At 41.0% G+C, this 26,554-nt stretch overlaps 1 protein-coding gene across 1 annotated transcript in view; it reads right to left on the bottom strand.

Annotated features, from left to right (window-relative positions):
• UNC13C (unc-13 homolog C) overlaps positions 1-26,554 on the bottom strand; it is a 524,763-nt gene that overhangs the window by 24,948 nt on the left and 473,261 nt on the right. The window contains exon 29 of the mRNA XM_014606134.3: positions 19,520-19,667. Within this exon, the coding sequence (XP_014461620.1) occupies positions 19,520-19,667 (148 nt within the window). The remainder of the gene's footprint in view (positions 1-19,519; positions 19,668-26,554) is intronic.

Raw genomic sequence — 26,554 nt, 5'->3', positions numbered from 1 at the left:
ATAAATAAAGGATGCCAAGCCATTTGAGGGGGCTATTTTCAGTACTCAGGTGCCACTTCCTATAGAAGTTATTCATAGAGGAGAGAACAGTGGCTCCTTTTTGGAAGTTAGATTTCACTAAGCTGCCTACACAGTGCCCCAAGGAGATCATAGTGTATGTTTTTGGGTGTATGAAGCTTAGCACCTGCTTGTGCTTTGACAGTTATTAGTACTGCATGCATGTATAACTTTATAATCTATTATTTGTTTGATAGGAAAATGGTAAAGATCAAAGCTCATCCAAAGCTACGAATCTGTTCTCAACTTAGAGAACACCAGGACAAATAAAGCACTTGTTTTTTTTAAACTATCCACGCACTCATAGTTTAATATTTACTGTACAGTATGTTAAATGGACAAAACAGCTCAAAGATTATGAGGCCAAAAACTGAATTAGGTATTTAATGGGAAATCACCAAATGTATTAAAATATACATTCCCTGGATGAGGAAATGTCATGGTTTGTTTATTAAACAGCTGTAATTTTCCATTTTTGGGATGTGTTCTTAAAAATGAAACATCAAAAATAAAACAACACAAAGACATCCCCTAAAACAAAAAATCAACAATAAACTATAAAGGCTGACAGTATTTTGAATAGTCATCTCTAATATTCCCAGTTTCTATAGTTTTGTATTGAGTAATGTGTTTGAGAATATTTCAAATATGACGCTTTCAAAATATCTGTATATCTATGAAAGTTAATAAATTTCATACTGAAGAAGATGGATTATTGTTTTGATAGCAACAAATTTATAAGAGAATTTGAAGACTTCTGTTCAGATGGCCCTGAGACTTCCTCTTTCATCTCCCTTGAGATATTTAATCTTTCAGGCCTTTCTCGTTGCCTTGAGCAGCTATAAGCCTATATACGTAATTTCCATCAACTTCAGATTATTCATAGCCTCCTCTATAGCTGCCTCCAATACATCTGGCTTACTATCCACTACTCTCCAGATCACATTCTTGTGGTTCTTCAGCTGCTTGAGACTTCTGGCCTTTCCATTGCTCTACTTTGCTTAAATTTTGTTTCGATGAATCTGACCTACTCTGTTCACATGTTATTTGGGGATTTTAGAATTTAGCCTATGGAATCTTCTACTTCTCTAATTTCTTATCTTCTTCCTTCCAAAACACATGTACCTATTGATGGCTAGAAAATGATATTTAGAGGTTTGCTTTTAGGAATTGGCTTGTAGGTAAAGTACATATTCATTAGAACAATGATCCTCAACATACATATAGGCTTGGTGGTGACAGCTTAACTTGCACCATGGCTGAAAGGGACCTGATACTCCCTCTGTACTCAGCATTGGTGAGACTGCAGCTGGAGTACTGTGTTCAGTTCTGGGTGCTTCACTTCACTAAGGATGTGGAAAAACTTGAGAGGGTCCAGAAAAGAGCCACCCATATGATCAGGGATTTGCAAGGCAAGCCATATGAGGAAAGGCTGAGACATGGGACTGTTTAGTCTAAAGAAGAGAAGGTTGAGAGGGGACTTGATGGTGGCCTACTGCTACATCAAAGGAGTGCATCAGGAGCTCATTGAACAACTGTTCACTACAGCACCCCTGGAGAAGTCCAGGACCAATGGATACAAACTCCTGGAAGGCTGTTTCAGTCTTAATACCAGGAAAAACTCCTTCACAGTCAGGGTGTCCAGACTGTGGAATAAACTCCCTCCATAGGTGGTGCAGTCACCTACCCTGGTGGTTTTCAAGAGGAGACTAGACAGTCACTTCACTGCAGTCACCTAACCTCAGTTGTCTTCCTGTCTAGAGCGGGGGGGCGGGACCTGATAATCTTCAAGGTCCCTTCCAGCCCCTAACAATCTATGAATCCAGGACAACAGCAAGGGTTAATTGATTTCTAAAAGCCTGTTTGTGAGTTACTTCAAGGCACACTGTATCTGACACAGGCAAGCAGCAAGCAGAAACACAGGCTGGGAAATTGAAGACATGTACCACACTGTTCCGTAACATGAGATAAGAGACTGCCGTGTTGGCAAGGTCACAGTGCCCAACTACAGGGCCCTTGGGATTTCTGGCTTTGGTAGATGAGTCAAATTAGGAGAAACCAGAAAGAACCAAATCGGGATGTGTGCATGTGATGGGCTTGTGTAAAAAAGGAATATGGACAGGACAGAATGTGGACATTATGATGACCACAGGGAGACCAATCAACAATGCCTGATGATGAAGAGTCATCAGGAGGAGAAAAGAATACAAAAAGAGGGATTTCAGAGCAGCAAAGGGTCCCTGAGAGGGGAACCCAAAGCCACCATGGACAGAGGGCATACCACCAGGTCATCTCATCTGCCCCACGGTGGGGGGAGGGCAGGGCTTGGCTTCCAACCTCCAGGCTGCTGACCTCTGACATTCAACACAGAACCTCAGAGTGAAGCTCAAATGCTGGCCTGACGTACCTTGACTCTGTGAACCCGGGGACTGGTAGATATAGAATTGTTTGCATTATTCTCATCTGCTATCACTGTGTATCAATCAAATTTGTATGTTATTGAACGGAGAGGCTGTGGTCGGTTTGAGGGTTTAGGTCTGTCTGGACAAGGTATCTGGGTCATAAATCCAATGCCAACCCCTATAAATTCTCATTAATCCAGTTAGCTGGAGATCTGGGCAGTATTTCAACCCCCAGGTTGCAATAATATATCAGGCCCTCAAACATTGGTGACAGTAGCCTAAAATCATAAGTTTTAGAAATAATAATTGTTTTCATTTGCTTTCTGGCTTTGGGTTCAAACCTTCAAGTTTTTTGTACAGCTGTGAGTTAGAAACTTATTTTAAGGAAATCCTGAGATTCTCAAATCATATTTCCCACATCTGGGTTTTACAAAAAGCCCGCAGAAAATTGAGAGACTTGCAATAAAATTGTGTGTTGTGGCAACATTATTTCTGTTTTTAATATCACCTGCCATTTGACAGGTGGACATTTTGTAGGGCTGTACAACTTATCCTGTACATTTTAAATTTTAGTTTTGTGTCTTAACCCTATCTTTCAAAACCCCCTTATAGCAATGAACATTTATGAAGTTTATAGCTTTTATGGTAATCAGCTGTCTAGGACTTAGACAATATACTGAATAAATGCTGCAGTCATAGATATGAGTGCAGCATACAATGATTAACATATAAGTTCTACGGGGATTGCAAAAGGGATAGTGTTCACAAAACCAATCAAACTGCATTTTGCAGCAGCCGGAACCCTTATGTTCAGTGAGGTATAGATAGCACACACATTAATACTCTTTTACCAAATGAAACTAAGTTAAAGTTGAAATGCTGAAAGCCGAATACAGTTAACTAAATTATTTCTTCTGCTGAGCATATGCTAAAAACAGAAAGAATGTGCCCTTCCTTCTTAAAACTCCAATGCAGGAGGTGATTGAATCCGACTTTTAGTGCAGAACCATGTAAGGCAGGGGAGTGGATGTCAATCAACATGGTAGCTAATGGTGGGGACAGCCAGGGCCCCAAACTCAGGTGCTGAGGTTGGGGAGGTAGGGTGCAAAAATAGCAACTGCTGGGCTGCTGGTCTGGCTGCTGCCACCACACAGGTATAGAAGTGTCCAGACACACCTCTGGGCCTGTGGCAGATGTGAAAGAAGGATGAGAAGAAGTTTGTCCCTGTCTGTGCCACTTGTATGAGCTGGGATGGAGAGCTAGTGCTGCATATATGTTAGGTATTGCATTTCTTTCACCCAAAAGGTACTAGGTGTGACAGCTGAAAATTATGTCTGTGTGATAGACGTGCTTGCTGAAGGCTCTATGAAGATTAGAGCAAGTGTTTTTCTGTCCTTTGTTCAAATATTAAGCTATATGTTGTTGCTAAGAGTCTAATTAAAGTCTAAGATGAAGTAAGGCCTAGTAAATTTAGCAAAGCCTTATAGAAGTGATTACCATCACTTCTATAAGGCCCTGTGGTATAGTTAAAATTAACCTTATCAGAATAATGCAAGGCTTGTACTGCTATTGGTCAGTCTAAGGACAGTTGAAGTAAAAAGACTCTGAATGGCTGTAAGATATCAGCATAGCTCAGAAGTTATAAATTGGCTGGCACATCCAGAAATCATTTAGAAAGAAGATGCAGCTTTGTGAAAGGGATGAATTAGCTGCTGACCTGAATCAGTGGGCCTGTGGATCCCGAGGAGCCCAAAGACTGAATACCAGGGTCCTTTCCAGTACCCCTCGGACAGCGCTAATCAGGGACTTTGTGGAAAGAGAAACTTGTCGTACATCAGGCATCAGAGGGGACTGCCGGTAAATTGCTGACGTGAATTATTATCGTCTGTCATTATCTGTCGTAGTATACTACACGTAGTTGTGTTTTTGTTAAGTCAATAAACCTTTCTTACCTTTCTACCCCTGACCATACTCTCAATCCCGAACCCTCCGCAGGTGGCTGGGACACTAGGTCTTAAGTTTTGGGGGTCTGGACAGGGGATTTAATGATATGGGAATTTATTTCTCTCATGCCCCTCTATGTGCATCTAGCCAACATCATAACCTAACTCAAAATGCTTTTTAGTAATAACACGAATGGTGAAATAGGTTTCAGAGAAGAGTATCGTTGTATTGAGTAGCAGTATTCAGTATGTTGATATTTTACTGCTTTTCCTTCAGGGACACAAAACAAAGTTTCTTGATGATCTGGTGAGCTAGACTAGTTCTTTCACCAAGCAGAATGATATACTTTAAGGGACTTAGAAAGCTTGTGTTTGATTAGAAAAAGTAAACCAAGGATCATTTGATATGATGGTATCAAGGCTGACAAGAGACTCTGCAGCGTATTAAGGTTTGTAAGTCTTCTCAGTTGTAGAAAGCTGCACTATTAAAGAATGTAGAAGGTATTTGGAAGTATTTGATTTTCTGTAGTCAGATTTTTATTCACAAAGGAAAATGAGAAATTCAGAAGGCAAGTTATAGAGCAGGATTTTTTTGGAAGTGAGTAGAAAAGAGTGGTTTTGGTCATCAAGGATCCTATAACAAAAGCTAGTATTTGTCTATTATGATATGTAAATATGAATTTATATCAGAATAGTGGATTTTTCTAAGTTGCTTAGGGTTTTTTTGCTCTTTAGGTTACTTTAACACTATTGGCTTTTATAACTTAATTTTGTTTCTCCTGTTTTATTCTCCTTTATTCTTGTTTTATAAATTATTTTGCTCTTCTTTAAACCACCTTGATCCTTCTCAGAAAAGGCAGCGTATAAATCCAATAAATAAATAAATAAACAATTCTGGGCAGGGTTTGTAGTTTGCTGTGTATCTCTATAGTTCAGGGGTAGGCAAAATGTGGCCCACAGACGGGATCCAGCCCACCGACAGATTCAGTCTGGCCTGTGGGTGGGTGGCTGACTGCCAACTCACTGAGTCTGGCCTGTGAGCGGCCAGCAGCTCTGGCTGCTGCATGGTGCCAGGAGAGTGGGGGACAGGGGAGGAGGGAAACGACTGGTTCCTCCCAGTAGCAGTAGCATCAGGCATCAGCTGTGGATCTGGGTGGGGCTTCCCCCACAGCAGGCAGGTGGCAGCATCAGCTGTGGATGCAGTAGGTAAGTTCAGGAGCCCAGATGCAAAAGCTGACCCTGCTGCTGCCCTCTTGGCATGGTGGAAGCTGCCACCCAGAGCCCTGACCCAGAACCTGGCAGTGGCGCCGCAGAAGCTGTTGCTGTGCCGGGCAGGTGGCAGCATCTTTCTCTGTCTCTTCTCATCTCTCTGTCTCTCCCCCTCCTTCCAGAATCTGGCCAAAGATGATGCCAACACTCAGCCAGCGTGGCAGCAGCTTCTGCCTGGGTCCACAGCTCAGCGTTGGGGCTCCTAGTGAACTACAGCTTCAGTTGGGTTCAGGAGGTAGGGAAGGAGGGGGAGACAGACAGAGAGAGAGACAGAGCCAGAGACAGACAGACAGAGGAAGAGAGGGAGAGGGGAAGAGAAGATGATACAGAGATAGGGAAGAGAGAGGGACAGAGGAACAGACAGAGAGAGAGAGAGATGAAGAGAAGAGAGCAAGACAGAGATGGATGTGGCCCTCAACAGGTCCCCAAAACTCATTAAATAGCCCTCCAGCTGAAATAATTGCCCACTCCTACTATAGTGTCTAGCACAAAATGAATTTAGTTACACATTCTTAGCAACAATAACAAAGATTTGTCAAAACTGAAAAAGGCGTAAGGGAATAATAGTCTGTTGATGTTTTAAAATAATGCTCTCAATCTTACACTTAAAAGTACAGGTGCTCTAGGAGCTACTTTTCTGTGTGCCCTGTGGATGGAACTGTAGCTAGTGAATGCAAAATAGTAACCAAACTCTAGACCATATTGAGCCATTAAATTTTACCCAGAACTCTCCCCTGAAGTAATGAGTATAATTTAAAAAACTCAGGCTAAAATACTGACTAGGTAGATTAGAAACATGTTTATAGTAACTTTTTGTTAATTTTCCAGAAGGCTTCTCAGAGAACATTAATATAGATTTTATACATAATTTAACTGCTTTAATATTTGAGTTAAGTCAATGCAAAGGTAGGGAGATGTCAACCATTACCATTCAACAAATTCTTCATGAACTAATATGGTAAATGCTGTAAAATGTATTGATAGGGTTTTTTTGTCGTTGGTTTATTTCAGATAAGTTTTATGAATACATTTTAACCTTTGGATGGTTGAGAACTGTTCATAGCAAGTACTTCATGGGTAGGTGAAGTAGGACAATGGGCTTGTGTATCTGCAGGCTCCCAGGACAAAAGGCTGTGACATCTGTTTTTAGCTTCACTTTTGGAAATTCCATGTCAAGCTAGTGGAAATGAAGCCCAGTAATGTTAGCAAGAATAGATTAGCTCCCTAACACCTAACTCTTCCCTGTCCCTTAAAAAGCTTTTCCATGGTTACCTCAACATCCTTGTCCCTTGTTGCTCATGCAGTGTGTAAGTCTTGTGCTTCATACTTTCCATGCCTTTGTATAGCTTAGCTTTCAACATATTTACTTTTTGTTTTATTTCTGAATGTATTGAATTTATTTGTATTATTATAAGAGTATTAATTCTGTATTTATAGTTTCATTCTTCATACTGTTTTCAGTAATGTGCGATCATACAAGACTGAGAAATGAATTTAATTCTACATTTCATGGTGCAGTTTTTCAGAGGACACTGCTAAATCCAGTTATGTTGTATCATGCTGTTCTCTTTTTAATTTACATAGGCTGTTCTGGCCTTTTGGTTTTCATTCAGGCTTTCATTTTTGTTATTTTTGTCTCATAATGAGATAATGTTAATATGTTATTGCAATCTCAAACTTGCCACTAGTACAGGCCCAGTTAGTAAAATTTCCTACTTCAGGAATGCCTGTCCAAAATACAGATCAAAAGTGAACAACAAAAGCTATGTACACGCAAAATATGCTGTTAAATACCTCAGATTAATAGAATAAAGGTTTGGCCTTCATAATTTAAATATAAGTTTTCAAACAGACATGAAAAATCAGTTTCTCTTGTATTGCTAGGGGCATCCAGGGTCTGGTTTCACCATTCCTCGCTTCCCATAGATCATATAGTGGCATTTTTGTTTGCCTGTCTAGATGTAGTTATGTATAATGTGCCTATTTGTGTAGTATTTAACTGTGATTTTTACTATCTAAAGAAGATAGGAAGCGTTTGCTTTTCTTCTGTATTTTCTACACAGTGAAGGAAAAGACAAATCCCTTAATTTTGGTTTGGCAGTTGAAATGTATGCCGATATCATTACCTATTTTTATATCTTATAAGGCAGGGCCTGATGAATGGATACACTTAATGTTATATTCTGTGTTATGCAAAACTTTTCTAGTTGTTCTAAATATGTTCTTTTTTGTTTTGAGATGTTTCCTCTCTTTCATCTGCCATATAAAATCTGTAAAGCTTTTGTTAATCAGTTTAGATGGAAGAATATTCTGCAGTACTAGTAGTAGTAGGCTTCTCTCTCTCTCGCGAGATGACAGAATTATGCCAAGTGAGACATCAGCTTGCTAAATGTAATCCTTGTGTAAGAGATAAAGCAAAGCTGAAGTGACCTCTCCAGGGCACAAAAGCCTGGGTAGTATATACGGAGACACTGAACTGCCCACACACCAGTCTCCCTCTCATGTAAAAACAAAATGGAGCTGCAGTCTGGAATTTGTGTTTTTAGATGGGTATTGATTTTCTACTTAACTAATGGTACAGAAACCCACAAAAGTTGAAAATCACAAGTTTACTATCTTGCAATTCAACCACCATGTTTATTATATCTTATGCACTTACACTAGATGAAAAATGTATAGTATTTATAATATTATATAGTATTTATATTTAAATGTATAGTATAGTAAAACCTGAGGAAAGACGGCTGTCCTGAATGTTCAGCCGTTCTAGAAGTAATTTTTACTTTAGAGACACTAGTAATTTAGGATACTACTGTAAGTTTCTGCCTGCACAGTACCTTAAACATTAAACTAAGTATTAAAAAAATCAGAGTTCTCACCACAAGTAAAGCTAACTTCTGTTATCAGGTTATAATTAATTGTCTGAAATATTCTAGAAGAGATATTTAATAGCAATCAAAGTGATATTCATGGTTTGAACAATTAATTACTGTAGTTAAGTTCTGTAATTTATTTGCAAAAGAGGCTACTGCTCATCTGATTTAAATGTGTGGGTTGCAACAAAACCGTTTGAATGCTTAACATTTTGTTCTGGTTTTATTCAGTGCCAAGTGGAAGAAAAAGTGAGCTTCTTCTCCACCCCTCCCCGCAACACACACACTCCTGATAGCATTTACCTTCTGAGCATGTAAAAAAAAAAAAAGGATATAATGATGGCGTGGTGAAACGAAACAAAAAGTTAGCCCTTAATTCTGTTAGGCCAGGGACAGAAGTTACACATAATACAGTTTAAGTGATCAGAAACTGGCTTGAACCTGTAACAGAACAGAAGTTCAGTGCACATAAACCAGTTTCAAAATGGCCAAAACCAGTTTGAGATAAACCTGGTTAAATGTAGCATCAGACTTAATTGATTGACCTCAAACTGGTTTATTCAACTTCTGTCCCAGACCCCTTCCTGGTTTAATATAAACCAGAGTCCCCAGCATCCTGGCATGCTCTGCAGCCCTGGGTGGGGCTGTGCTCTCTGCTCCAGTGGAGCAGGGCTGGCCCCACCCCTCTGCTTCCTAGCTGGAGCAGGGGTGGGTAGGGGCAGGAGCATGGCCAGATGCCAGCCCCACCTAAGGTGAAGGGGCAGGGAAGAGGTTTATTCTTCCCTCCCCTGTCTCACCATCACGTACCCCAGCAGGGTCTGCTAGGCAGGGATGGAGCAGCCCCTGCCAGGCATTTCCCCACTTGCTGCTCCATTGGTGGGGGCATGGGCAGCCCTGGCAGTAGTCTCAAGTGAACTGGTCAGTGAGGGGGTTTAATTCCTCCCTCCCTGTCCCACTGGCATGGCCCTGGGCTGGAGTCCTCCTGGTGCTCCCCACTCACTGCAGTAGCAGCAGGGCCATGGCCAGATGCCAGCCTGCATGACCCCCAAGTCAGAGGGGGCAGGTAGGGGGTTTGTTCACCCTCTACCTCCTCTGCCACTGGGGGACTGGCACCCAGGGTCTGCCTGCTCTGACTGCTGCTGCTAATTGCTCTCTGCATGGGGTGAGCAGCAGGATAAGCCCCCTCCCTGCCCCCACCATCAGACACCAGAGGGAGGAGGAAATAACCCCCCTTCCTGCCCCTTCACCTAAGGGGGCCATGCTGGCTGGCCTCTAGCCATGCCCTCGCCCCTGCCACTGGAGCGGGAAGGTGGCAGAGACTGTGATAGGGACAGCAGATTTCTCGGGGAATGCAAGCCTCTTCCTGGCCGGGGGGGGGTGGGGGGGCTGCACTGTGGGGTGGTCAGAGCTGCTGCAGACTGCGTTGGGTGAGTGTTGGCGATGCCAAGGGGGATATGGCCACCGCTCCAAGCTTCAGTACTGCTGCTTGCCCTGCGCAGTCTGCAGCAGCTCTGCCTGTCCCACTCTGCCCCACTCCCACCTGCAGCACAGCACCCCCAGTGGGAAGAGGCTTGAGCTCCCAGGAAACCATGAGAGGGGCTGCTTCCCCATCAGGGTCACTCCCCCTTCACTGCTCTGGCAGCAGGGGTGGGGGTATGGCCAGAGGCCTGCTGCCATGGCCTCCTTAGATGTGGGTGCATGGAGGTGGGTTATATCCCTCTCCCTCTGGTGTCTGTTGGAGGTGGCAGAGAGGGGGCTTATCCTGCTGCTTGCCCCTTGCAGGGAGTGGTTGGCAGCAGCAGTCAGGGTGGGCAGACCCTGGCTGCGGTCCCCCATGGGGGAAGGGTGGGGGGGAGCCAGATGGACCATGGCCAGGGCCCATGCTGATGGGACAGGTAGGAGGAATTAAACCCCCTCCCTGGCCAGTTCACTTGAGGATACTGCTGGGGCTGGCCACGCCCCCCTCAGCACACATGACCTGCAGCTGAGGCCTGCTCAAGCACCCCCAGTTTTTGGCCTAAGCCACTGCAGGAATGTGCCTGCATTTCCTGAATGTCTATTCACTTGCAAATTCGTTCAATCTAGGCAGGTTATACAAACCTGCAAAGATTGAATCAATTCAGGCTCTGGCTTTTTGAATGTCTGTTCCTAGCTTTATTGTTAAGTATGCTTATCTTGATAGAGATACTGAGCAATAACTACAGTATGATAATATAGTCAGCAATCTTGGCTTGTCATTCTTTTTCATTGCTGGGCTGCTGTCTTGTTTTCAATGTACCCTGTGAACCAAAGAGTTGAACTTACAATATCCATCACTTAGATGCTATAATGGTAAAGTTATCGTACATAAAGTACATAAACATGCCAGTTATTTAAAGCTATAGGTTGTTTATGCACAGCATTCAGTCACTTATTACTCAAGCACGTGTCTATTGAGAAAACAGTTCTGGGATTCTGCAGTGCCTTGAAGTGTAAAATCCATCAGGATAAGATTATGGCAGAGTTATTAACACTATCTATCTTGACTCCATGGTCATTTACTTCTAAAGCACATGTGCTTAATAACATTCTTTCCTTGATTGTTATTTTCAAATATATCAGAAAACACTTTAGCCCTTATATATTCTTACTTTCAAAACACCACAGTAGAAATGAGTAGTTTGCCTGATGGTAAATCAATCACTTGAGAAGTTAGGAACAGTTAGTATTAAGGTTGCCCTACAAACTCATTTGACTGCACTGCACAATCTAGAACCTCTATTAAAGATATGTAGAAGAGGAAGGCAGGGGGAGGAGAGGGCAGAATTAAGGGCCTGATTCAGGCAATAATCTCTTTACAAAAAGGTATTTAAGCACATTCTTCATGTAAATACACTTGTCTAGTCCTACTTAACTTTCCCCCAGTACATGCACTGGTATAACAGACATCAGTGAACTGTAAAAAATCATTTTATGTATATACAAAATATTGTGGTACCTAGATAGAGCTTAAAAGAAACAATTTTTTTCTTCAGTTCTCCAACATTGCTCCAGACTAATCACAGTACATTTGCAAAATTTCCATCTAACATGGTGGGAATTAAAAAAATAAAAGCCAATTTCATGTTGCTTTCTGGTATGATAACATTTTTTTTTCTTAGCTTGACATTCTCCATAAGGCCAAATTCTGACCTTACAAAAATGAAAACAACATGTTTTTAAATGGATTTCCTGGCAACATGATACCTTAAAAATGATGTTTCAAAATGTAGGAAGAACCACTGAATTGGGACTTTCCAAAAAAATGACAGCTTTCAGCCAACATGCCAGAAACACAGGTTTTGTACTACTCTGATTAGTATAACAATGTTGGTATAAGGCAGGGGTATCAAACTCACTTGGTGCCCCAGGCCAGATCCAGATCCAGATCGCAGGGTTCCTTGTAGGCCAGATTCAGCTCAGGATATGAGGGCTGTTGTAGTGGACATGGCAGTGGTTGCACGGGGACCAGAGGTGGCAGGTCTGCAGGAGTGAGTTCAGGTGTGGCGGTTGAGAGCCAACCTCACCACTGATGGCCAGCAGGGCCACAGGGCTCTGGATTTGGCAGCAGGCCATGTTCCCCAACTCCCAGTGCCTGCTGGTAGCCCAGTGGGCCAGATTGAGAGGTGTGGGCCATTTATTTGACACCCCTAGTTTAAGAGAGTGGTTTGCTGATACTGTGGAAGCTGTTATACCAGTATAAAGGTGCAACATACTGTAGCTCAGTGGAACTCAGCCTTCTGGCCATGTGGGATGGATGAATGGCACAAGGCTGGTCCACAGGCCTGATCCAGTGTGGTTTGGCATCCAGAGTGTGATCTGGTGCACTGGCCCAGCCATATGCACTGGATCAATCCATGACACAATCCCATGCACCAGCTTGACCTTTGTGCTGGATCTGGCTGTGGAGCAACCCTGCATGCCAGTGCAGTTGGGCATGTGAGGGCACATAATCTGGCCTGAAGGGCTCCCCATGGGTCCAGAAATGTGGTTGCTGGAGAGAGGTGGCAGCATTAATTACTGCAGTTCTGGAATGCAATGGACTGGTCTGAAATGGACTGGTTTTGGCCTGGGCTGAATCCATGGCCTGGATTTGGCCTGTGGGCTGGAGATTGAGCTTCATGGCTGTAGTTTCCCACCCATCCCATATGAGAATTAAGCTATAATTGTACAAGCACTTTCCTGTCAATACAACAGCAATGTGCATAGGGAATGTCAAAGCCCTTTAAAATGAAGAAAAAGGGAAGAAGAGGACTGACTGTATAGTTTTTGTAATTACAGTGACATTTAAACCAATTGTACTTCTGAAACAATGGTTTGTGAGGACCCTTGTGTTTATGAGGGCCCTTATTTTGACAAATTACTATATGGCAGCAGCCTTTTTGACCTTGTCTCCCTCACTTTGACTCTGCAAGGTCCCTAGAGGAAATGCTAGACATGCTATACTGTAACTGGAGAGAAGGAAAAAATGCTGGCGGCAGTCTTGGCTAGGCTCAGTGCACTGTCTGTAACTCCCTGTCTCTAAAGTATTGGGTTGATCTAATGGTGAAATGCCATTGCTACACTTTATTTCTCCCAATAGAGAGACAATTTCACTGTCATCTGGTGTTCATTGCAAACAATGATAGTATTTGACTTACAAATAGGCAAAATGTAACCCCCAAAACTTCAAAGGCAGGGATATCTTTTGTTGTGGACAATTATATTTATATTTAATTATATCAGTCACATCAGAACATTTTATAGTGTTACATCTGTCTGCTCCTCTAGCTATATAAGTGGAGCAAAAGTGTTATAACTTTAATTTTGCTTTATTCAGGATTAAAGTTACAGCCTTTTAGCTCATTTATCTTACTCAGACTGCTATAGCAATAGATAAACATAAGGGCCCCGCTACACATGCAGGCAAAGGCATGATGGGATCTAATGTGTGATCCACAAAATTGTGCCTCCTGCCATGTGAACTGGGAGCTCCCAGGCTCTGAAGTGCACATGGGCCTCCCCCAACTGGGAGATCAGATCAGCTGATGTGGCTCACAGCCACAGTGGCCCCTGGCCACATTTTCAATTAATGGCATGATAGGAAGCAGCTGCAAAGTTATTACATATATTCTGTGGAATAACTTTGTAGTTCATTCTTCTTTTTATCATCCCATTAATTGATTGAATGTATGGCCAGGTGACCACTTAGGTTGTGATTAACTGATTAATCATGCCTTAAGTATAACTTGTAGATGGGGCCTAAGAGTAACCAGAAGAGGTGGTATTCACCACCTTCCATGCCCTTCCTTCGTCCTGGAACTTCTGCACACATGAAAAGTCTTAGCATCTTAAGAATTTTGACTCAAAAGTCTAAAGCCTTACATTCACCAGCCAGGAGGTCTGTTGTAGCAAAATTGTACAAATCGGGGTCTTAAAATATCTGAAGCAGGCAGAGGATGATCACACATTACTATCAAGGATTGTAACTGACAGAGGGGAAGCGATATCTAGGATTTAGGGAAGCCTGAAACTTCCCTAATCTTGTATCTCTTCCATTGCCTTCAATTAATTCTGCATTAGGCTACTTAGGCTAGGGACAGACATTACACATAAACCGGTTTAAGTGACCAGAAACTGGTTTAAGCCTGTAACAGAACAGATGTTCAGTGCACATAAACCCATTCAAAAATGGCTGAAATTGGTTAGAGATAAACCTGGTTGAATGTAGTATCAGAATTAATGATCTGGGTCAAACTAGTTTATGCAATGTCTGTCCCAGACCCTTTGGTAGTTTAAGTTACATCAGAGTCCCTTAGCATCCTGGCATACTCTCTGGGCTGGGTGGGGCTCTCTGCTCCTGTCCCTCCCCTCTGTTCCCTGGCCAGAGCTGGCACAGACTTGCAGGCACAGCAGGGTCTGCTGGCTTTCCCCTTCCCCCTCACCACTCACTGCTTAAGCAGGGATACCTTCCCTCTGCCCCAGCATGGACCATAGCCAGCATGCGATATGCTAGCTAATGCTGTGTAAGGCTCCAGCAGAGACTGCAGACACAGCAGGGCCTTCCTGGCTTCCCCCTGCCCTAACCCCCCCTCTCACTGTTCAAGCAGGAAATGCCACCCCCCTCCCCCACCCCATCTCCCATGGCATGGACCCCAGCCCCATGGACCCTAGGCATGTGGTATGCTGGCTAATGCTAAGAGGTGTCTGTGTGTGCCTCTCTCCAATTTCACTGGGGCAGGCAGACAGAACACTGACTGCTTAGGGCTGTGTGGAGCTAATCAACAGGTCAGATGGTAAACTGTTTAAGAAGTTTGAATTAATGGAGAGAGACCATTGTTTTGCTAACTGGGTGATAAAGACTGTTATCATTATCAGCCCCAGCTGGTTTGCTTGCTTGTCAGCTTGCTGCAGACAGTATGAGGAAGGAGGGAGGGAGATTGAAAAGCTCCATATCATCAACAGATGCATGCACTGCACTGCACTCCCCTTCCCCCCCCAACCTTTGCCTCAGAGTGCTAGGCCCAGGCTGAGGGTTGGCAACACTCCCACCCCTTGAACAGCCAGCAGGGAAAAGCCTGAGACTGTGCAGACAGACCTCCCTAATGAGAGAGTCCTGCCCAGGCCTGGCCATGCCCCCCTCAGCTTAGCTTCCTGCAGAAGGGAAGGGTGGGCTGCTCTAGTGCCCCCTGGCTTCTAGCCTAAACCACTGCGGGCATGTGCCTGAATTTTCTCAGTCCAGAGAGAATGCCTTTCCAGTGTCTAACCAGTTCAGCCTAACCAGGTTAGACTAACCTGCAAAGATTGAATCAATTCAGGCTCAGGCTTTTTGAATGTCTGTCCCTAGCCTTAGTGAATTGCTGCTGGAGCAGTTTATATGCCTGGAAGAATTTGGTGAATAAACTTTAGAATAAGTCCCAATAAATAAGAAATGAGATAATATTGTGATCTGCTTGATATTAATTGGGCAGGTGAAAATGGAGACAGGATGTTTGGCTCTAGTAATGAGATATCTCATTATTGACTACTAGATAGCATTAAAATCTGTGTCTAGGCTCATTTCAACTCTGAGCTGCTTCTCACCTCTATTAACTTAGAATGCACAAGCAACTCAAGTTTGTCTTTGGGAATCTTAAACAGAATTAGTGTGTGCAGTAAAGCATGTTAGGTTTATAATTTTTTTCTGTATTTGTCATTCTAGGCAGAAAGCACCTGTTAGATATGTAAATATTCGGTAAACATAGATAATTGTACAAATTCTTCAATATATTCTTTAAAAGCAGATCTTGAAAAACTCTCCTGTGCATTCTTACTATGATATATTTTTAGTGTGAAAGCCTTTGAAGAACCAGAAATGTTGATAAATTTATATCTTCTCCACTGAAATTCTATCAGGAATATCTTTGCAAAACATTAGACTTAGGAACATAGGAAGGGGAAGAGTGAGTTTCAAAAAGACCAGTTATTTTAATTCAATTCAATTCAATTTGTGTTATTAAATTTAAAAGTACATGCTAGCTCATTTATTAGTAAAGAAATAAATCAACACTTAAAAAAAAGCCTCCATTGTTCTCACAATTTGTTTATGCATTTAAGTCAAGAGATCATCATGAGGTTGTAAGAAGTTGAGACCAGTTTTCTTACTGCTCATCCCCAACTATTGCATTTGTGCTACTATAAGTGTGTGTGTAAATGTAGGACTACAAGACCTTAGGCACCTCTTAATGAAAATCAGGCCCTTCAGCTTTATGGCTTGGAAATTATAAATGATCTCAATTTAATAAGTACAGCCCATCCTATTTTCATTGCCTAAGGTATAATGAAAACATGCATAAGAAAAACAGAATGTACTCTAGAATGAGTAAGTAATTAATCATCCTTTGCCTAAATCTATACTGTTATCTTGTTTAAGGAAAAAAATCTATTTCTGACAAGTTAGAGTTTTATAGCATTTTCTCTCTTTTAATACATGAATTGTTAATGAAGACAATTAATCCAATATAGGAGCTGCTTGGAAAATCACTTCTAACAATGACTCTTAAGAGCAAGCAACAAAATTTATGTTCCAAGCCAGCTCTTTAAATTGTAAGTATCATATTTACTTCAAAGGTAAAAGTGATTGCCTATCAGGTTAACTGTTCTACTAAAACTTTTCAACTAAACTGTTCAACTAAAACTTTCTCACAACATAGAGAAAGATTATCATAAATCAGCAAATGTAAGTAATGGACAGGACCATTTTTGTAAATACTTCTTATGGTTGGTGCAATCTTGTGCAGACTGGCATTATGCAAAAGTTAGCAATGTTCTGTCTGAAGACTTTCTTAGTATGGAGTTTAATGCACTTGTTCCTGCATAGAGAACGGTTCCTGAGGAAATATTATACTCTATAATAACAAGCAGTAACAGCCTTTGAAAGCAACAGGGATTAATGTGAAAGTTTCTTGGGCTTTGTGGAGCCATTTGACTGCTTGAAAATATCTTTGTGAATGCTTGTACTCTACAATGGATAGCATGACCCATTAAACAGAAAGCATCCAGTCTTTATTGATGCACTTAGACTATACACCATGAGCAATGTAAAACAGAAAGCTAGAGCATTTTAAGTGACCTTAGTATATTAGCACTTAGTGTTCTCTGCTTTAAATTATTTTAAGAGCCTGTCAACATCTGAAGGTTTACTATATAGATATTTAAAAAGAATCTAACTTCAACATTGTCTTGTTTAAAAATCATCACATAGGAAACTAAAAATGTTTTTCAGTATGAAAGATTCTCATAGGTAATGGAAATAACAGAAAACCCTGAAAAGAAAGAGAGCAATAAGCATTACCTTGCTCCCATTTAAGCCAACCACACAGTCTTCTCAATTTTAAGCCAAACATAGGGAAGGACCCCCACCCACAATGTTTACCTTTAGATATGGACCTTGCCAGATTGCAGTACTTTTGTTGAGATCTACTGGTAAAAAGCACAGATTTATTTTAAAAAGAAACATGATTTCGTCCCTTCTGGTACATTATAGACTATAGTCAGTCTGACCTCAATACCAGAAAAGACTATGAAGCAGGGAGTCAAAAAGTCTGTTTGTAAACACCTTGAAGAAAATGAGGTAATCAGGAACAACCAGCATGGAGTCATCAAAATTAAGCTATGTCTGACCAACTTGTTATCCTTTTATGTCTATGGCAAAGTGATAGACTACATGGACAGGTACGTCAAACTACAAAGGCTGGGGTTTTCCAGTGAACAGCTAGGTTTTCCAGGGATCTGTTCTGGACTGATGTTGTTTACTATCTTCATTAATGTTTTGGAGGATTGGATTGAGTGCATGCTTGGCAAAGTTGCGGATGACACAAAGTTGGTTTGGGTTAAGTTGAGCTGCAGATGCTCTGGGGAGTAGAGCTAGGATTCAGAATGACCTTGTTGAAAACCAGTCAGTTGAAATTCAATCAGGGAAGTCCTGCATTTGGGATGGAATAGTTGCATGCACAAGTACAGACTGGGGAAGGACTGGGGAAGGGCTATAGTACTTCAGAAAAGGACCCAGAGGTCACAGTGAACCATAAACTGAATATAAGCAAACAGCATGCTCTTTCTGCAGGAAAAGACCAAGAGCATACTGGGTTGTATTAATAAGAACATCAGTCACAAGTCAGGGAAGTGATTCTCCTGTCCTGTTTGGCACTGAGAGAGAAATTTGTGCAGAAGAAAGATGTGGACAACTTGGAGTTCATTGGAGTACCAAAAATGATTAGAGGCCTGGGAAATATGACTTATGAGGACAGGCTAAAATAACTAAGAATATTTGTTTTGGAGAAAAGAAGACTGAGATGGGGTTTGTCACCAATTTTCAAATGCCTGAAAGGTGAATATAAAGAGGATGGAGATAAACTTTTCTCTGTGGCTGTGGGGGAGAGGACTAGAAGCAAGACTAGAAGCAGATTGCAGTAGAGGAAATTTAGGCTGGAGATTAGGAAGAGCTTTCTCAGTATGATGCTGGGTAAGCCAAGATGCTATTCAGGGAGTCTGTGAAATCTCCATCCTTAGATGTTTTCAAGAGCAGGTTAGACAAGTACTCGACTGGGATGCTTTAGTAATGAATGATCCTGCCTTGAATGGGGGCTGGACTAGATGGCTTCCTGAAGTCCCTCCCAACCCTGCTTTTCAATGATTCTATGAATGCCCTTCTGTTCTATTGGGACACAAATAATCATTGGCCATAACAAGTCAGGGCTCATGTCAGTAGAAGAAAGTTGGCATGTTTTTGTCGTGATGTGAAATCAATGTTTTGACCAAGAGCACTGCTTTCTACTGTTTGTTGTTCTGAGTGTCAAAAGAAGAAAGTATGGAGCGTATATTTATGGTAGGTATTTACAAATACTAATTTATAATTTTGGAAATATTTATAGCTGCTGAAATGTACTGAATTTTATTTTCCATAGTTATGATATCATAGATTAGATTATGAAACTGAGGTCATTTTGTTGAGTAAGGGCTTCCAACATGAGTGAAAACTGGTACATTCTAATGGTTGTACAGTCTAAACCAACCTATTCAGTTTGTATGCATTACTGTAGGTTGAGATGTTTTCCTATGGTATATCAAGTTAGTAGCATTAATTTCAACTGTTGTGTTGATTTATACCAGCAGAGGACCTGGTCCATAGTATATCATCATACGCTTAGGCCTGTACCATCCCTTTGCATTGCCTGCATATGCAAATGTAAGTGTACAACGGAATATATTACTGCTATTCATTTAGGTTTGTTAGTTCTTGTTAAGATTGTCAATAAAATCCAATTTTATGCAGCATTAATAACAAAGAGGAAGAACATTTTTTAGACTGAGTAAAGGTGATGTCTTCAGTTCCATAATCATTAGAACTTTAAGATGTTTTAACAGTTATAATTGGCATATTTACCTTTTTAAAATGCTCTTTGATGCATTTACAGCCCCACTTTTTCAAGTTACTTACTTTGAGAAGTCTGAGTGTCTATAAATTTCTTTATCAAGGCATCAGTAGTTTGCGTGTAAAGGTTAAGAGCATATCTCAGGGATTGTAGGTCTGGGCTCTTCTCCAAGAAGTTCTTCTTCAGTCCATTTCCTCCAGCATGAAAGTATTGCTAAAAAGAAAAATACGGATGAGGCATTTGTAAATTATTTGATAACATCATCACCTAAGAGCTGAAATTCCTATGAAGATAGAAAAAACAAAACTGACATTGCAGTGGTTAGTATTATAATTACAGCATTTCCTATAATTTGTACTGTTCACATTATAGGGATTAATTTCCCAAGACAAAACTAATTTTAAGATTTGAGGGAGAAACTAGAGACAAAATAGACTTTACACTGCAAGTACAGAAACAACACCTTTGGTGAAAAGGAGAGGAAATTTGCCCTGTGCTTTGTGAAAGTGTTTATGTTTTTGCTCTATTAAGACACTGGTCAGTAGAAACGTACAATTTGTTGTGGTATCACATACAGTGACAAACTTAGAAGAAGAATGCTCTGTTTCAATGATGGCTTAGATTGCTTTATATTTGCCCCTGTTTTAAAATGTAGTTCTAGTATAGGAAATGACTGAAAATTTAAGAGGCTACGTTTGAACGTAATGTGGGCTATTCAGGGAAGAAAGAGTGACATCCCTATGCTGGCCACATCAGAACTACCCAGTTTTATGTGAGATGCAGAAGGAAAAGATTAAGATGAGAGCAGAGCCACAGCACTAACACTCCCCTCCAAGTGAAGTGAGTAACCTGCATCCCACAACAGGAGGAATTAAGGGTATAACCAGACATAACCAAATGACGCAGATCATCTATGCCAGGATGTGTTTTGGGACAGCTGATCTGCTTCACTTGGTTAAAACATGTCACTCACTGTCCCACCCGTTGATTGTACAGGACAGCAGGTCATATGTTCTCCTCTTGCAGAGGCATGCCTGGAGAGTCCCTGGGGCACTTCTCTGTAAGTGCAGAAAGCCATCATTTGCAGAGACGTGCCCCAGAGATTCTCTGAGGTGTGTTTCTGTAAGCAGGGAGCCCCAGCTTTCCCTGTTTATAGAGAACAACCTTGGAGGTTCTGGAGCATGTCTCTGTAAGTGCAGAAAGCATGGCAGGCATTCCTGGGACTTGAGCGGCCCAGTCCTGTGTGGGAATTCCTGGGGTATGCAGGGATTTGGCTTCTCAAGCCCTTGAGCACCTGCCCAACTTTTGGGGCCACAAATTTGGCCATGTGATGTGTGACAAATTTTATAGATATCTGTTTGCTTTCCCTCTGTACTGCCATAAAATTGTGGCGGCACAAAGGCAATGTCTGTTTATACCCTAACTTACCATCACTTCTGGAGCTACAGGGAAGGAATTGTGACTGTTAGATGCTCCTCCTGGAACTGTAAATTTACTTGCCACTGCATATGCTGAGTTGTGCAGAGAGACTCATCCAAATTATTTTTATTCCTTATCAAAAGTATGGATTGCAAATCAGCAAAAAGATTATTCCCCCTAATTACCTGCCCAATTTTAAATCCAAAGGTGGTTCAATTCTCCTATCCTATCATCAGTAAAGAATATCATATTAAACAATTCCATATGCTGAGGCTTAAGATCAATGGAAAATTAGCTTTTCCTGTGTAATGAGCCATCAAATTCCTTTTCACAACACGCTGTTATTTACAACTATATGTGAAAGTCCCAGGTGGGGCTGGATGGGGTTGTTACTCACGAGCTTTTCTTTCTGCAATCAAGCCAAAGTGGAAAGGTCAAGCTATTGAGATTAAAAGACAAAGCTGTAGTTTCACCCCTAGAGTAAACAGAAGAATGCAGTGACTCCTGTCACAGCTCCTGTTGTGGCAAAATACCCTGAAATTCTAGCAGCAATAGCAGGAGGGGCAAAATGGTTTTCAGTACTGGACTTGGCTAATGAGCTTTTGCCATTCCCTTGGCACAAGAATGCAGGTATAAATTTGGATTCACATTCAGGGGACAACAGTATTGTTTTACTTGAGTACCCAAGGATTTCACAATGCCCCAGCAATATGCCACACATATGTGGTATGGATGTGGGACAAACTTTATTCCAATAGTCGAAGTTGTGTGTTGTCATATGTAGATGACATACTGATACACAGAAGTGATAAAGAGCAAGTAGAAAAGTAACAAGGGAAGTATTGAAGATAATTGAGAAAACAGGATTCAAGGTTAATAGAGTTAAGGTGCAGCTGGTAGTCCAGGAGATGAAATACCTAGGAGTTACATTGGGGCAGGATGGGAGAATTCCAGCTAGGCAGCAGGAAGAGCTGATAGGCAAATTGCCAGCTCCAACAGACTTAACATCCCTGCAGGCACTGTTGGGAACACTGAATTCCTCACGGGACATTATTCCTATGATCACTGAGAAAAGTCAACCTTTTGTTAAACTGCTGAAAAAGGGTGACAGTGGGAATGGGACCTGAAACAACAAGAAGCTTTAATTCAGTTAAAAAGGGGTCTGGTATAAACTTCTACATTGGCTTACCCAGATGAGACAAAACCCTTTGCCTTACAGCTGGCAACTTCTGAGGGAGATATCAGTGCTACCCTACTGCAGGGGAAAGGAAAAGAAAAAAGACCAGTGTCTTATGCATCAAGAACCCTAACAGGTCCTGAACAAAACTTTAATCCATGTGAAAAGGAATGTTTGGCATTGATTTGAACACTGAAAAAATGGGAATACATTGTAGGAGGGGCCAGTTCAAGAAAGTGTGGGGACTTCAAAGAACTGCTGGAAAGCCAGTGATTCACGGTCTGAAAGGTGCATGAAGCAGAGTCAGTGACCCAGAAGGGGCCAGGAGATAGTGGTACCAGATGGGTCCAGAGGCTCAGAGTGGAGTGAGAAAGAGAAAGATGTGATGAGAGGTCTGCAGCCCACGAGAGGCAAGTGTTGGCAGAGCCAGAACCCAAAGAGGGGTCAAAGTCCAGAGGGATACAGTTGGTGACCTGTAGGGGGGTCCAGGAGCCCATAGCCCAAGATCTCTGAAAGACCAAGCAGTCTGTCAATGCACAGGAAGGGCCCTAGAGAGGTCAAAGGGTTAAAAAAGACCTGCTAAAACTGCCAGGGCTGGGAGCCTGAGAACTCAACTAGTTGAGGAGGGGCCAGGAAGCCCAGAAGTGAGAGACTTTGCCCATGAGAAGTGAAGATGACCAGGGCAGGAGAGCCTGGAGATTGGTCCTGGGTAAGACCTGGAAAACTACACTCTGGTTAATGTGGTGGAGCTATTTGTGACAGCATAGTCTCTACAAAATGCCACATATTGCCACCCTAGAGAAAAATGAGTACAGTGTGCCTGAAAACCCTAGCTCCCACTGCCTTGTGTGTTACCCCTTGAAGGGAAAAGGCTAGGGGGAGCATACCCCAACAGAAAAACTCTTGGTGAAGGGCAAGAAGGGAAGATGTGTGGCGGGGTGCACATTGGAGCACCTGTCTCTTTAAGAAGAAAAGACTGCTAAAAAACAGCCTCTGTAAGGAGCTAGGCAGGGAATCTCTGAACTAACCTAAAGGAGATTGAGCCCCTCTCTCTTTTTTTTGTTTCTGTGGTTTGCAGTGATGTGTACATTGCACTGCATGTGTCAGCACTGTAAATATGAATACTATTTCACTGCAAGGAGTTTTCCTTGACAGGTTTGTGTGGGTTTGTATTTTTTTTTTTCAGAAACCATAGTGTAAAATTCAATCCAGTAGCAGAGATGACTGATAAACCACAATGCCCCCTTACTATCAATAGAATCAACAGTGTCTTCCTCACCTAAGTAATGGCTTTACTACTACAGCAAAGATTGTTTTGTCTGTTTTGTGTTGTTTGTCTTGCTGTTTGGTTGTTCATTTGATTGGTTGAAGTTATCAAAAGTTTAAATGCATATGAATATCATGTAAGTAGTGTAAAAATCGTTGTTAATACTCCTTCTAAAATATGAATTTATCTGTGGATCTCAGGCCAAGACACTTTCATCCAGTTTGCACTAGAAGGTTGTTCTAAACAAAGGACGGCAATTTATATGAAAGTTTTAATTTGTAAATTACATTTGTTTAGCAAAATGGCATTTATCAAAAGGTAATGTGCATATTTTTAGCAAACCACCTAATGAAATGTTTTCAAGGTTATAAAGAGAATCTCCTTTGTATTTAGATGCTATTTATAACACCAACATGCCAAAATGTGTGAGGAAAAACTGCATTAACCCATTGTTTTAAAGGAAACAAGAACCTGCTGAGTTGATGCTTCCCTGAACCTGGGACCTCTGTGTTTAAAAGATGGTTAAAATCAAAGCTAAATTTGGCTCAGCAATGGTGTAGTGTTTCCTAGGTGGCCATGGCAGATTGAAAGGATGTGGACCACTGCTGAAGGATCAAGAAGTTTGCTTGGTACAGAGAACAATTGAGCTTAGTTGCATTATGCATTGGCTGTGTTTGTATAATGTTATTGTTGTAAGCAGTTATGATTTTATGTATTTTGTGCCCTGGTGGACTGTTCAGTTGATCCAAGCTAAACCATGGCTATATCAGGATGTAACCCCAGCGCAGCTGGGATTGGATTTGCTGCTTTTGCAGCAAATTTTGTCTCACCCTGATCTCACACTGTATTCCAAAGTATTAAAAAATACAGGTCCAAAAAGGTTAAATACCACTGTCCTAGCCTTTGGGAATCTTTTAAAGGGTCAACAGGTACCACATCTTTCATTAACAGTTGTATTTTGCTTTCTTTTCACAGAGGCATTTAGCAGTTAATTACTTTAAATTTTCTCTTGATTACACACTTACATGGATTTCTGTTCATTCTAAGTGAGTTATTTAGTTATGTATTTTTCAAGGAAGGCTCTCTTATCTGAGTTGTTTAAAAGCACATGCATGTTTTCACCAAAATTTAATCAGTTTACTACTAAGCTCTACAGTAATAAGTGGTAATAAAAGGTGGCTTAGACATTTTTTTTAGAAAATAGGGATAGAGTTGCATTTCAATTTAGAAAGCATTTCCCATATAGAAGACATTACTGGGTCTACCCTTCACCATAGCTGCAGGAGGAACCACAACAACATCCTATGAGGATGCCATTATTCAGAGGCAGGCTAAGATATCTTTAGTGACTAGTTAGCTGTTCTTCAATCCACTTTATGCCCCTGAAGGCACACAATCTTATGGTAGAAAATCTGGGATCCCAACTGATGAAGCCTTACAATATACCTTACAGATGGAGAAATCAGGCAGAGAAGTTACATTATTTAGCCAAAGTTATGCAACAAACTAATGGAAGTCATGGGAATATCTCAGAATGTGCCTCTTCGAAGGGTTACCTGGCACTGGGAGACAATTCACCTACTGCACACTTTATAGTTATTTTATTAGAAGAGTTCAATTCCTTCCAAGTTGCAGCTGGTTTTCTATTTTATATGCAATCAAGCTCATTTGGAATAGCTGGTCAGCTGAAATTTCATACTCAGACATAAAAAGTACAGACACCGAACTTGGAGTAAATTCATTTTAAGCTGGTCATCACAAAATGCCTTCTGACAAAAACCCAGAAAGACAAATAACTCATGTTTGATAGTATTTTAGCTTTGTAGATTGCCTGCAGTTTTATACTGCTAGGAGAAATAGAACAGAGCAGAACAGGAGTAGCAATGAATACAAGTAGGTTTTCCTATCTTGTTCTGTATGGCTTATTAAAACTGCCTTACTTTCACTATCTCCAAGGTGAGCTTTAAAAATGTTCTTCTCTTTCTAAGGTAATTATTTTTTTCAGACAGCAAATAGCACAATGCCAATATAATCTGCAACTGGCCATCAGTCCTTGTTAGGCATAAGCAAAGCCACAAGCTAGATGCCTAGCAAAGCATTCCCTAGGGAGGTATGAAACATTTGGAAATAAAGTCCATTTTCATTGTGAGTGTTTGCAATGAGCATATATGATTGTCATTCCTTGCAAAGACAACATAAACATTAGTAAGAAGAATTCATACAGTTTAATTGCACCAAAAGATCCATTTTCCCTAATAACAAATGTATCCATCATGGATTTTTCAGACAGAAGAAAATATAGAAAGTGCTAATATACTGTATTTAACATGAAAGGTCACTTTTCAGTAGTATGATCTTTCAAGTGTAATGCAAATATACATTAAATGATAACTGGAAATAGTTTTCATGAATTAATGTTTAGTACTTAAAAGAATCAATATGCATAACAAATATGAATTTTCAATAGATCCTTTAAATATACCATTACTGGTTTTGAAAATGTATGATAGCATCAACAACCACAAAAAGCCAGTGAAATCCAGGACTCCTATATTAAATCCTTTTCCTCCTTAGAAATCTCACGTTCCTCTTGCTTAGAAAGCAGTATTTGGTTTTAGATTAAAGAAATATTTCTGCATGTCACCTGAAATCCTTCCTTTTTTCATTAATCATATTAAGTAAGTGTCCTTTTAAAGCAAAGTCAACACACCAGGCTTTTAAGAGTGTGATTATAAGAATTTTTCCATCTTCAAAGTCTTGTCAAAAAATATTTTGTTGTTCCATGGACTAAAGAAAAATCACTTAACATATATAACTTTGGCTCAGTGGGAAACTTATGGGGCCATTCTATGTCTATCACATTTGCCCAGCGGTCGTGCAAAATGTGTTACTTGTTTCAGTTCATGAAGTATGCTTGCAGTGATTAGAATCCTGGATTCCTATTGCCCTTTAAAAAATTCTTCAGTCCCTTATTTAGGAACATGGAAATTATTTTCAGCCAGTGGGATACCAAGATTTCAAGCAAAGGCAGAATTTAACATTTTTGTACTTTTTATATATATATAAGCAAAAAACTTTGAATTGTCAATATTTTTTTAATACCATGAACTGAGGATTCCACTGGGTTACTTAGTGGAGAAAGCATACTAGCTCTATAGTGTCTTGTTCCATGTCTCCTGCCACTATCAGGAATTTCCAAATGTTTTCTGTTTGCTTCCATAGGACATTTTGTCTTCC

Source organism: Alligator mississippiensis, chromosome 11 (assembly GCF_030867095.1).
Source record: "Alligator mississippiensis isolate rAllMis1 chromosome 11, rAllMis1, whole genome shotgun sequence".
Classification (NCBI taxonomy): domain Eukaryota; kingdom Metazoa; phylum Chordata; order Crocodylia; family Alligatoridae; genus Alligator; species Alligator mississippiensis.
Note: the sequence above shows the minus strand (reverse complement) of the source record. Positions and strands in the feature narration are given on the sequence as shown.